We start from the raw sequence: 13,970 nt of genomic DNA, 5'->3' as shown, positions 1-13,970 counted from the left end.
TCCCGAAACGAGGACCGCAAAATCCGTGACGCGATCAGGCAAAATTTAATAATGCAAACCTTATCGGCTTTGAGAGTTTTCGTGATGTCCAGAGTCTAAAACCATGTTCAAAAGTTACGGTTCCGAAACAAGTGTGAACGTCAAAATTCGAAACGTCAAAAAAGAAAACGTTACATAGCAAAACAGATCGAAACGGTTTCACTTCACTACCGAGTTTATGTATGTGTGTTTTTCAGCGACGGAGACGGTAAGGTTCCAATTTGAGTAGATCCTGACCAGCTGAGGACGACGGTAAATCAGACTTTTACCGTCCTCGATTTTGCGGGGCGGAATTGCGGGTTTTTCCAAATCGCTTCAGTCACTCTACCGTCCTCAAAAGTGCAAATACATAAACTCGGTACTATTTTCATCGGAACGGAACTGCCCCGTTTTCTTGCTCCGAAACGTTACGCAGCTAATATTCACAATCTCGATCCGTAACGAAAACCACACTGGAGCGAAACGGAACCGTAACGTCTGAACATGGTCTTAGTGTGTTGGAAGAAAAATTCTACATTGGGTGCCAGGAAGGTCGCAACCCTCCATGCAATACTATATCTTTGGGGAACGGGACTGCTTCTGTGCAAAGGTCCTTCAAAAATAAGTAATAGAAAATAAAGCATGTAACCTACATCACTAAGATATATTAAAATATATAATTCTCTTCAAATATAAAATGAAACTAATTTGATATTTTGGGCTTTTGATAAGATAATACAATTCGACTTGATATATGTATAGCGGTAAACAACCTTTTGCTACGCCAACATTACCATTTTATTATGTATGCATGTAATGATAATGTTTTCATTTTTCGTCAATGCACAGTTATATGTTCCAATATGCAAGCAAACACTTTTATCAACTAAGAAACTTCCAATCTTGATTAATGATAACCAGCCATTGATAAAGCAAACAGAGAGCGCAATTCATAAAATCACTGTAAATTTAAGCCAATTCGGTAGAGACAAACGCGTAATAGCTACCATATACTGCTGTAACCATTATAACGGTTTTCCTCAATACAATCTTAACAAACAAAACCATGATTGCAAAAATTAACGGTCCGGTCCACCTTCAACGCATTCAATCTTTGATCAATATAAAAAACATGTAACTGTAACGGTTAAAACTCCCAGTCGATTCAAATGCGACTATTCTCTGAACGGCTTTTCAACTCCTCCAAAACATCCGCCGATAAAATTCTTGATTCCAGGATTGACCATAAAAACAGCATCAAGTCATACCCAGTTCTCGTCGTACGTTTTCGTACACTACGTAACTTATACTAACCGCCGGTGCTACTTTCATGAAATTCGGCAATAATCCACGGTATAAACCACTGTAACCGTTTTGACGTACGATCGTCTGGATCATGTCTACCATACCATCCGCACGTAACCCCGTAAATTTTGGATTGTTAGCTGAAAACATAGAAGGAAAAAAATTAAGTTACTGAAAGCAATCACTAAAGTACATTCGCTTTAACGTTAACTAATCTATGTTTTGCTACCGGGTGTCCGAGAAAAAAAGTCCTCCACTTTAAAGTGAATTTTCTCGAGTTCTATGAATTGTTAAAGAATAAATCCTTTTGCATTTTTCGCTATTTTTCGACTTTTTGAAAAGTAATGTTTTAGCATTTAGACCATAACTCTTCATCTAGTTGACAAAATTTGACAAATGAAAGAAAGAACTCGCGAAAATTCACTTTAAAGAGGGGACTTTTTTCTCGGACGCCCGGTAGCTAGTATTCTTTTCTTCAAATATTTTGCGTTTTAAAGTGGCTTTTAGTGAGTATTTTAGCCAATCTAGAGGTGTAAATTTTGAACCCCCTTAAGACAAATTGTGGTGTCAATTAACACGTGCTCCATGATTTCAAAATGTTTCACACGGACCGACTTATATCTTAATTGTTTAACTTCGTACGCAAGCTGTCAATCAATGTAAGGAAATCCAAAAAGATACATTCCAAAGAAGATTTGAGGAGAAAATAGCGTAAGCGTGCCCTGACATGGCAGGTAAAATGCTGACTTAAGTGTTCTGGTGAAAGAAAAACAACAGCTTTATTCTAAGAAAATTTAAAGATGATATTTACACTTTATGAAGGAGCAGATAATATTTGCAAGGTTACGCAATAAGTGAAACATGAATGACACCAAAGCTTGTTTTGAAACTTAAGCTGAATAATCATGAATCGCGTTTATATAATAACTCATTCGAAACTTGTTAAACAAGCTATTAGGGACATAAGGCGGTTTGTAATAATAAATAGAGTAAAATAGTATTTGAGTAAAACAAACAAGTGATACTTTTAGGGACCTACCTGGTTATGCATTTAACACATATATAATTGATATCTACGTGAGCATGAACGTTAAACAATCATTCAGAACACAAATAGTGACGATTTATTAAAATTAGTCGTTTGTTTCTTATAAAAAAAACGTTTAGAAACCAGAATTTCATGCTCTTTCGTATTCTTTCATATTCAAGACTTCGTGAGCATAAAAAAAACATCTATCTCATCAAAAAATTGAGTAATTTGGCTAAGAACATTGATGTATGCTTATTAATAGTGATTCTTATAGATAAAGATGCGTTTTTTGAGCTGAAAAGTTTTTTTACAAAAATCTGCTTGACCCATCTTTACCTACTTTCATGCAAAAAATCAGAAAAAAACAACGATCTAATAATTCACTAAGTCCAAAAAACCCTTTTTTTAGCCGTTTTTTGGCCCAAATTTGCCTAAAAACATTTTTTTTTCGAAAATCGGGCTCAGTCACATTCGAGGGTTTATAGTTATGCATCTTTGTGCAAAAAATCATAAAGAATAAAAGAGCTAATCTCGAGAAAAGCTAATACCTAAGTAATTGATAATGTGCTTATAAAAAGATATCGAATTTGGCCAGTTTTTCTATAAAAACACGCCAAGCGACCAAAATTTCATGTCTAAACACACATATGCTTCAAAAGTAAGCCCTCGTGAGCAAAGAAAACATCTATCTCGTAAAAAAATTGAGTAATTTGACTAAGAACATTACTGTATGCTTATTAATAGTGATTCTTATAGATAAACATGCGTTTTTTGAGCCAACAAATCTTTTTGAAAAAATCTCCCTGTGCCATCTTTTACCTATGATGGTACCCTACTTCCATGCAAAAAATCAGAAAAAAATCAATGATCCAATTTTTCACAAAGTCCAAAAAACCCGCTTTTTAGCTGTTTTTTGGCCCAAATTTGCCCAAAAACATTTTTTTTCGAAAATTGGGCTCCATCACATTCGAGGGTTTATAGTTATGCATCTTTGTGCAAAAAGTCTTAAAGAATGAAAGAGCCAATCTCGAGAAAAGCTAATACCTAAGTAATTGATATTGTGCTTATAAAAAAATATTGAACTTGGCCAGTTCTTCTATAAAAACACGCCAAGCAACCAAAATTTCATGTCTAAACACACAAATTCTTCAAAAGTAAGCCCTCATGAGCAAAAAAAACTTCTATCTCATAAAGAAATTGAGTAATTTGACTAAGAACATTGATGTATGCATATTAATAGTGATTCTTATAGATAAACATGCGTTTTTTAAGCCAAATAAATTTTTTTGCAAAAATCTGCTTGAGCTATCTTTTACCTATGATGGTACCCTACTTTCATGAAAAAAATCAAAAAAATTTAATGATCCAATTTTTCACAAAGTCCAAAAAACCCGTTTTTTAGCCGTTTTTTGCCCCAAATTTGCCCAAAAATTTTTTTTTTCGAAAATCGGGCTCCGTCACATTTTGGCCATCACCGATTTGCACCTTTGTACCAAAAATCAAATGATTCCTATGATTCAATCTCGAGAAAAGCTGGTAACGAACGGACAGACGGACGAACGGACAGAGGTGAATTTATAGGACCTTCACCCCACCGGGGTAGGTCCAAAAATTATACGGCTGATCATGAACGTCAATTGAAGAGAAGGGGCATAGAATGGCGCTGCCTTAACTTGGTTTAAGAAATTATTACGATTATCCTTTTTGGCGCCTGGGCAGCCCTGGCCTCTCCTGCAACCACGCCACTGTCTAAAACGATCATGTTATTTCAGGCTTCTTTATAGTTTCAATTTCTTCATGCGACTTTTTAGGCTTTTTATACTTTTATCCACACGAAGTGGAGAAAATTTTTCACTTAAAAATTTCTTGATGAACAAAAATCCCTTCCAGGTTTCTGAATTTCAAGTGTTTCAAGGAGGTAAATTTCATAGCTCAAGGGTCTTCAGAAAATCATCATATTTTCTTCAAGAGTTTCAAGGAAATTTTCAAGGGTAGAAAAAAATCAAGGGTGTTTCAAGGGTCACTGGCCACCAAGAAAAAAGTAACTTCAATTTACTTTGCGGTCAATAACAAGACCGTAGTCCACGCATTCATTCGCTATTTTTGCCAACGGAAAGATCCTGGAAATGTGCAAGGAATATTTTGCTGCAAATAAGTAAGTTTAGGCATCTAATTGGTCTTTTTAACCCTTTGAAGTACAACCAAATCTCAAAAATTCGATTCTTGGAAGACAACCACACCAATTTCGCAGTAATGACAAACATTGTATTTAGAAAGAATAAAGAAGAATAAAGAGCACTTGTACTTACTTTGAGCTTGAAGTTTAGTTCTGACCAATGCCAGTGGATAGCTTGCCAACATACCGCAGGTACTGGACGTTGTACCACACAACAGTAAAACCAAGACTCCAGGATTGGGTTCATTGTGGGTGTTCAACCATTTCACTTTCAGCGTCTACAGAGATGAAAATAAACGAAGAATAACGAAAGAGCACAAGAACTTCTACACTGAAGTATCCAGAACTATCACTCTCCTTACTTCGAACAAGTTACTTGTCGTTTCAGTCAACAATACCTTATAAATTACTCTCAATATCTCAAAATTTTCAAAAATCGAACAATTTTCAATGCCCCGTGCGTGTTCCAGTTACGGAGACTCCAAAGTACGAAATCTTTCAAATTGAATCCTATATCAAACATTACAATTCATTCCTCCTTATTGCATTATCGATTCAGATCCGAAAGAGTCAATAGTCAATAGGATATATCGGTTTTTAACGAAGGACTGAAAAATAATAAAGCAATCACCATACCTCGTAAATGCAAAGATCAATGCCAGCATATGGGACGACACCAATTAAACTAGGAATCAGGCCTTTGTAGAATCCACGCACACCATCAGTACGTAAGATTGTTTTGGCACAATCCACCAGATTCTTATATTGGCCAGTTTTACCAAGCGCCAGACGAGTTTTTATGACCTAAAAATGGTTTAGGTTTAAAATGTGTATATTTTTGAATGCGAAATGGAATGACTTGTATTTCGAATGGAGAGATATAAAAAATGAATTTCGGACACATCATATCCTTTGTAAAATTCAAAAAAAAATTCTGTTAAATTCAAAAAATCGACTAAATTTTAGATTCCGCAAAAAGTTTAAATCAGCAATGAAAATGAAAATCTTTTCTGTACACAAATAATTCGATCATTAACTACGCATACCTCCATAGGATAAATACTGGTTTGCGATATGATACCAGCTGAAGATCCAGCCATGAAACGTTCACGTGGTCCTAGCTGTACACGCCCATCTTGTAACCTCAACCATGATTTCATCTAGAAAAGAGATGATTTTTAGTAGTAGTTAATAGTATTATAATAAGGCATGCAAACCAGTGCAAACCGTAGCGACCGTAGTGCAGTGGTAGAGCACCCGGCTACGGTTCGCAAGGTTGTAGGTTCAACCCCCAGCCGGGTCATACCAAAGATTACTAAAATGGTACTTGATGCCTCTCTGCTTGATGCCTCTCTGCTATTAAGAGAAGGATCAAGGGTAAGTGGAGCAATCCAGTGAGAAAGAGTGGCGCCCTCCCCTACCTTCGGGTAGATAGCTATCGAAAGAGGAGCCTTCGGGTCGCCTCCGACTGCGTTCGCAGACTTGCTAAGGCATGCAAATCCCAGTAGATCTCCAGCCGTGTTCATCATTGGTCCTAATTTTTTCTCATCGGTTCATTACTTTTCTTGCTTCCTCTGTTCGAAAAATGCATATCGCGAATTCAGTTAATTCAACAATTTGAAATTTCTTCGTTTTATAAGTATAATAACTCTACTAGTAGATCGTGTTCAAAAATAAAAGCCTGTTTTGTGACATTTTCAAAGTTGGCTGACAATTATGTTAATAGAATGAGTATTTTTGGTGGCTAACCGTTTATTTTTTCACCAAGGATAAGTAGAATGATTAACCTTTCCAATTGTTTTGGAGCGAAATTAAGTGGCTTACTAGGTTACAAGATATTTCAAGATAAGCTATGAGTCGTTTATGTGGTTGACAACACTGGTGGCTTTTTGGAACCAACCAGTTTCAAAATGTTGCACTTTTATCTGTTTTGAGATAATATGATACCTCTAGTTACCGATTCAAGTATCATTTTCAAACAAACCATTTCCTCCTTTGAGGTGGCTGACAAAGTACATATTTGGACATATTTGGACTTGGAACCACACACTTTACTCATTTTACCATTTTTTTCATCAAAATATGTTCTTTGTGTAAATACCGATCATCATATAAAATTTCAACGTTATATTTGAAATATTTTTCAAGTTATTCAAGAAATACTATATTTTTGTCAATTTTTGAGTTCACTAAATGTCACACTATTTTTGAACATGATCAGTAGTAACAACTAAAAATTATCATTTTTTAAAGCAGCAAGTCTTTATGAAGGCATCTTTTTTGTCAGTCTGCATGGCAATAATTAGATTAGAATTTAGATTGTACATCAATCAAATAATACAGTTGGGGGGAGTCCCGCGCTAGAGTTTCGTTAAAATGGCATTTCAAGTCTGCTTTCTATTTCTACTTACATATTCGTATGCGAAGAATTTGATAGATGATTCGGGTGCAATCTTGATGCAGTTGACGTAGTTTCCTCTCCACAAAGACTTGTAACCTCCTTCAGACATCATCTTGGTGAAACCTTTCTTGATCCCCCAACTCTTATCACCAACTCCTGAATGAACCTAGTAGAAAATCAAACGGTTTTTACGTATGTCACAGTGGTGCTTCCAAAATTTCACGAAAATAATCGCCTTCGTTTCGGAAATAACAATGAAAGTTTCCACACACACGCAATGAATAAATCTCTCTCCAACAAGGCACTTTTATCTAAAGCCAAAAATAACTCTGTCTAAAAGACAATCGGAGAAAGTGATAAAAAAAAACATACCTGTAGAAGTACTTTAAGACGGTCTAATGGCGCTGTGCAAGTTCTCGAAACTATAAAGAAATAAAAAGTGGAAATTTCGGTTGGAAGTACAAACCACGAGCTGTAGAAGCACAAGAGGTTAATGAACATTAAAATGGTATCAAGAGGCCCTGTTACACAAGGGATAGAAAAGCTAGGAGTAAGAGCTAGGAGAAAGAGCTAGAGACACGGAAGATCTAGGACGAATGATCAATCGTTATCATACAAGTAACTTTTATGTATAATCACAAAAATCTTGCAGTGACTACGTGCTTTAGCTTCTTGCTTATTCCCTCTAAAAATAAACACTCTTTTGAAACGCATGATCTATAACCTATCTAAACCTTCTCCCAAGAGTAAAATACATATGACGTCAATTTTAAGGCCGGTCTCCACTTGCGCGCGCTTCAATCGCTCTTCTTCGAGCAAAGCTTCCACGCTATTGGTCAAAAGAAAAATGAAGCAACTCCATTGGTGCGATATGACGTAACGATCGCGCGCTTGAAAAAAAAGTTGAAATACATTCAACTTTTTTTCCAAGCGCGCGCTGCGTTTTTATGACGTAATCTTTTCTCTAAGCAAAAATGATTGAAGCCAAAGTTGCGATCGCAGCGCGCGCAAGTGGAGACCGGCCTTTAGAGCGATGGACACATTGAGTTTCAAGCCCGAAGGGCTAGAGACAGAACTTTAAGCCTTCTTAGGCAAGAGAAATTGAAGCTACTTATTTCCCATCCAAAACGCGCATAGAACGCGCCGTAATCATGACGGCGGATTGTATCTAGCGGTTCCTTTGTTTTGGAGGACTACATTTTTTGAAATCCAGCGATAGATTTTAGTTTCAATCCGGCGTTTGGTAAAAACTACGCGTGGGCGTTCTGGATGAGAAATAAGTGGTTTCATTTCCCATCCAGGAGTCTCACCTCTAGCCCTCGGGGCTTGAAACTCAATGGATGGACATACTTACCAACACCAGCTAGACCACCAGCCATCAGTTGTCTCCACCACATCCCTGTCAGCTTTTCTTCTTCAGTGAAATCATCAGGTACCACCATGTCATCTCCAATATCGATGAACTGAATAAAAAATGAAACAGATTTTTTCAATTAATTTAACGCGAATAACGGTTTCGAGAACTTCATCTGTGCGGATTTATCATGCTTTATGCGAAAGGGTGTTTTAATGGTTAATTAAATTTTGACAAAAATAAGGGTTTGGGTGTCATAGTCAAGGTGGATTTAAAAGGCAAGATTAAGATTTTCCAAAGGAAATTATTTTGAAGGGAGCTCGAGTCGATATTCGATTTACATTTGACCAGCTTATCTTGTGGCACGGTAAACTCGTGGTGTGTATAAACAACCTAACTGGGCTTGATACTAAGGTTGTTTTGTTGACTTGGTAAGAAGCATTTAACGAGTCGCCATTAACCCTATTCGGCCTAGAGGGGGGGGGGGCTGTTTCTGTTCGGAGGTCAAAATTTTCACGAAATTTTCTGTGAATTTCTAACTTTTATTTAGCTTCTTTTTTTTTTCGGGCTCCAAACATTCGATTTTTTGACGTAACTTTTAACTTTCGAAGCTCCTGCAGTAACTAAAAAATCGAATTTGCGTTGAAGCACTTGAAAGGCTTCTATTTTTCGAAAATCGTCAAAGTGGAACTCACTAACAGCCAATTCGATTGACTTCCAAATTTGCCATACTCACCAACTTTGCCAAATCTACAATTTCAATGTCAAAAGATCACAGCTTCATGGCAAATTTGTACATCGCTACGCCGCCATTATGATTTCCGTTTTGTGATGCTTAGTCAGCAGTTTTCTGTCGGCGTTTGTAAAGCAAACGATTTTTTAACCAATCAAATTGCCGATCGGCATTGTTTTGCTTTAGCATTGGATGGTCTTCTATTTTTCAAAATCTTTGGCAAAAGCGGCGAAATTAGAGCGAAAAGAACACAGGTCTCGTGGAAACAGTGTTTTGTATGGAGACGTATGGAGGTAAGTTCCAAAAATGCCAAGAATGCCAGATTCACCACATCTTTTTTATTTGGCATTTATGGCACTCAAATTTTGCCACATTTGCCAAATCGAATGCAAAATAATTGGCAATCAGGGCAAAAATGGCATATTTTGAAGTCAATCGAATTGGCTGTAAGAAACGAGATGAAAAATCTCGGTTTTTAGTGAGGTGCTCGCTAAGATTAAGTGAAAGTTGACCAGAAGCCGAACGCTGGCAATAGTTTAGGCTCAAGCGGAGCATATATTCGGACCTCCTGTTTTCACGAATCCCGTTGCTTCTCTGTATAACTGATAAACAAACTGAACAGAGAAGGGAAGATAATTTACCATATGTAGATGGTGGTAATCGGCATCTCCTACACCAACACAGTGGTAATATTCCACATCAAAACCTGATGCGAATACCATCTTGCAAATTCAAGTGTAATGACTGTGGAGTTAAATTTATTTTTTTTAATGCTTATTTTGACGGTTAGATTAAAATAATGGTTTTTCGTCCAAATTAAAGAGTTTATTCTAAAGAACTCATATACAGAAATAACTTGCTCATATATGATCTAGACATGCTGGTTCATTGCATTCATCCAAAATAATTCCAAAATTCTAAAACAAATTACTTCATTGCTGAAACAAATCACTCAAGTTGATGCAAATTAAAAATGGAAAATAAATTTGTAATATTCTTAATATTCCATCTCTTCTAAAAGCAACTAGAAAAACCACAAGTAGCGGTTTTAATGAATTCCATTCAAAACATCCAAATCCACTGATACTGAATAATGAATCAAAGTTCAACCTTCGAAGGGATAAAAAAAGAGACCTCGTCTAGACTGGACCGACATGCACTAGGAGAACCGGGCTATATTATTTCAGATTATTTAGAAATAATGTGCATTGCTCAAAATTTTGTGATTACATTTCGCAATCGAGCAAATACAAATGCCTCTAATTAAGAATTTCTCATTAAAAAGGGTCGAAACCTTTCCATAAATTTCTAAAACACATCAAGTCGAGACACATATTGTTATCATAAAATCCCTATCTAGCGAAAAGAGTTTCCCATGCCTGCAAGAAATAGCCACATGTATTAAGTCAACCTGTTCAAATGAATGATTTCGTCATTTTCACTCAATAATATATCTTGTAGTATTTTTATTCCCCTTTAAATTGTAGAAAAACTACTTCGCGAGTATATTTATGGAAAGTCACGCATGTCAAAAAGATTCGTGTATGTTTTAGAAAGGTTAAAGTTTGAAACGAACTAGAACTGTCCAAAACAACAAAAAATATGAGAGAATTTAGTACAGCTTAAAAAAATTAAGAATTGCGGTCTGACAACTAAACACTGAAGGGGATTTTCGCCTAAATCTTTCTATTGTTACACACAAAAAAATTGAAACCATAAATATTCCTCTTTCTTTCGAGAGAATTTCTACTCAGTTTTAAACGTTACAGTATAGTACATTTCTCCTTTACATACTTTCTTGAGATTAAAGAATATTATGTTGTGATGTGAGCTTTAAAGCATATAGAAAAAGGCTATAGCACCTTATACATCATTTGAGAGATACATTGTAAAAGTTTGAGAATATTTTTTCTGGCATGGCGAATTTCCTGAAGGCTGATGAACAGAGATAGATGTATATAAATGATAAAAGTGTCAAATCAAGTCCAAGAGCAGCAGAAAATGATGGAACGAAAAAAGATATCGTTTCAAAACAAAGAAAGAGGTATGTAGACATTTTACAAATTCGACGTGACGTTTGTTGATAAAAATTCTTAGACAGTAGAACAGAAAGCAGTCTATTTTTGAAGCATTATATTTCGTGTGACTGTGAGATCCTTGAAACGCCCAAATTGAAAAAACACAAAATGAATTGTTGCATCAGACTTTAGTTGTGCAAAATTATACCAGCGCAAAGGTTAAGCTAAACCATTCCATTTATTTTTTCCTTAACTGCAAAACTAACTTTTCTCGAACCAGAAAAATAAATCCCAGTAGAATTTTAAACAAACCACACATCAAAACACAAAAAATGCTCTTCATAAAAACCACCATCTTATTTAAAAGAAATACGTCGAATAGAAGTTCCGAAATTTCCTGTCTAACAGAAGTACTTCCTCTTCATATAAACAGAAAGCCAAAACGAATTGTCATCACGCACGGAAAGTCACAAGAACGTCATGCAAATTGAGACTGACAATTACTACAAATCAAAGGTCAATAATTTAAAAAATTCCTCATGAATAAAACACAGTCTAACATAATGACACAAGCAGTTACGATGTCAAAGGAATTCGACCTTTTAAAGCCAGATATTGTGTGTTTTGTGACAAGCAAATCCAAGTAAGAAAACGCTGAACGAAATGATTTCAAAGTAAGGGCCGATTAGTGAGCATAGACCATAAACTTCGAAGAAGAATTTAATGTGCAAACCACAACATAGGATAGTGAAAACTATTATGATCAGCTTTTCGAAAGACACGTTTCTTTTTTCCAAATAAGGCATTTTTAAGTCCAAGCAGGATATACTTCGAGAATTAAGAGCATTCTGCACATCTTGACAGTACATACCATATTTCAGACAAGAATGCAAGAAGAAAGAAGATAAATAAGTGGTGAGTGAATGGAAGTCAACGATCTTTATCACTTTGACTACAATAACACTATGCCCGTCAGTGAGTTCTGATGAACTTATTAAGGTTTATAATCATTATGTCATAATAGTAGAGCAATCATTTTGTCATAATTTCCTCGAAAAGCAAGACAAAATGTAGCAACAATAAGCAATCAATAATTGATTGGATCAATCAATAGCTGTTTACACTTTTCGAACGTTGACAAGATAAAACTAAAAATGAGAACATGTCCATCCATTCAACATTAGTACTTTAGTGTACTATAAGAGCCAGAAGTCATGTAAATACTATGATAACATAACGAGAAAAACCATTAAAATAAACATAATATGAACAAGATAACATCTCAATAATCTACATTTTTATGATGACTGAACTAACATAAACAAACATACAAGGAAAAAATCTAAGGGCTCGCTAGACTTCCCTCTTCAAAATCATATGGCAAAATCTTTTTTTTCTTCTGTTTGCTCTTCCATGAATTTCGTTTCGCATATAGTTGTTGTAAAAAGCTCTCTTAGAAGGTGATTTTCTCTTATTTTATTATAATCATTCATTATTCATTAAGCTTTTCTCAGGAAAATAACATATAGTCAAAAAAAGTACTAGTAAATCATTATGACATTTCTACGAGGGTAAGGATTATAGAAATGAACATTAAATAAGCGCAGTAATTGGAAATATTACATTTCTATTAAATATCAATTTACTATATAAAGCCGATTCTTTCTCAGGCACATTTTCCTATGAGGAAGGAATGTATTGCCATGGTAACAAAATGATATCTATGCATGCAAATCATTATGATGAGTGCACTGCAGGTGAGCAAGTCGTTTGAAAACTGTGTAGTCATGCTAAAAGCACTTAAACCACCACTATTAAAAGAATTTGATCGAAAGAGGTCGTTTTGATGCTCCTTCTCTCATTACAAATTATTCTATTATGTTGTAAATTCTGCCTGAAAATCTCATACTTACTACACATATTTTGGTTTTCTCGACATATTATGATTACCAGTCAAAGTTGAAATATTCTTTCTTCAACACATGATCCAAGTTATAGGAGAAGAGTCTGACCAATACTGGGGAAAGGTGGGGGCTGAACGTTAAAAATTTAGACAATAAAATGAGACAATCACTCACCGTAGAATGCCTCCAAAACCTGATGATATTTGCAATGTTGTGAGCATGGGGGTTCAATAGATGAAATTTGCGCCATTCATCCCAATCAATGTGTAATGAACCATCCTTATCCATCCTAAATTATAGCATAGAAAAAACTATTAATAAATGTCAAAAACAAAAAATTCAGGAAGCTTTCAGTGCTTCAGATTAATCCGACAAAGTCAGTCAATACTCAATTCTGGTAGGTTGGCAAACATCTTATTGTGTTAAATTACAAACTGGTCTCTGTTTAAAAAGTAGTTTAAAAATTGAAGCAAAGTGATAGAAAAGTGATCATACTTTTTGAGTAGCATATCGATTTCACTTTCAGAAACTTTGACTCCTAGGTGCTTGAATTGAGATTCAAGTTCACTCTTATTGATGGTACCTAAAGATAAAGCATATAATATTTAAACTAAATTTGTATCAAAGGTGCATATGGTGCAAGGTAAACCTGGGTCATCAATGAACAGGGAAATTCATTGTTGCAATCAAATAAAATTGTGCAGAAAATAGGAGCATGGGGTTTTTTTTAAAAAGGTCAAAACAACATTTATATATAATTATATATAAATTAGATGAATCACTCTAAGGGATATTTATGAATAATTTATTCTTTCATATTATATGATTTCATTATACTATTTTCAAAAAATTTTCCAACACCTTAAATTTTTAATATAATTCTCAATCCTACCTGAATTATTGGTATCAAACTTTTTGAATATCAACCATACTTTTTGCTCATGATCGTGACAGTATTTCAGAAATTCATCAAAAGACAGTTCCTCAGTTTCATCAATGTCCCCAATGTCAATGATTTTCTAAAACAAAAA

The 13,970-nt window shown here is 35.2% G+C and overlaps 2 protein-coding genes across 2 annotated transcripts in view; one reads left to right on the top strand and one right to left on the bottom strand.

The window, feature by feature from the left end:
* Positions 1–665: 665 nt before the first annotated feature.
* The window catches only part of LOC136814736 (mitochondrial adenyl nucleotide antiporter SLC25A24-B-like), a 16,535-nt gene continuing 3,230 nt past the window's right edge, over positions 666–13,970 (bottom strand). Inside the window, exons 2-11 of the mRNA XM_067071160.1 lie at positions 13,832–13,958; positions 13,435–13,522; positions 13,114–13,228; positions 8,285–8,393; positions 7,303–7,352; positions 6,941–7,096; positions 5,576–5,689; positions 5,166–5,333; positions 4,663–4,807; positions 666–1,463 (exon numbers count right to left, since the gene is read on the bottom strand). Coding sequence (XP_066927261.1) covers positions 1,276–1,463; positions 4,663–4,807; positions 5,166–5,333; positions 5,576–5,689; positions 6,941–7,096; positions 7,303–7,352; positions 8,285–8,393; positions 13,114–13,228; positions 13,435–13,522; positions 13,832–13,958 — 1,260 coding nt within the window. The 3' untranslated portion in view covers positions 666–1,275. The remainder of the gene's footprint in view (positions 1,464–4,662; positions 4,808–5,165; positions 5,334–5,575; positions 5,690–6,940; positions 7,097–7,302; positions 7,353–8,284; positions 8,394–13,113; positions 13,229–13,434; positions 13,523–13,831; positions 13,959–13,970) is intronic.
* The window catches only part of LOC136814716 (axonemal dynein light chain domain-containing protein 1-like), a 52,650-nt gene continuing 49,651 nt past the window's right edge, over positions 10,972–13,970 (top strand). The window contains exon 1 of the mRNA XM_067071145.1: positions 10,972–11,061. The gene's annotated coding sequence lies outside the window, so the exon portion shown is untranslated. The remainder of the gene's footprint in view (positions 11,062–13,970) is intronic.

Source organism: Clytia hemisphaerica, unplaced genomic scaffold, assembly GCF_902728285.1.
Source record: "Clytia hemisphaerica strain Z4C2 unplaced genomic scaffold, Clytia hemisphaerica genome assembly, whole genome shotgun sequence".
NCBI lineage: Eukaryota > Metazoa > Cnidaria > Hydrozoa > Leptothecata > Clytiidae > Clytia > Clytia hemisphaerica.
This window is presented reverse-complemented; position numbering and strand designations above follow the sequence as displayed.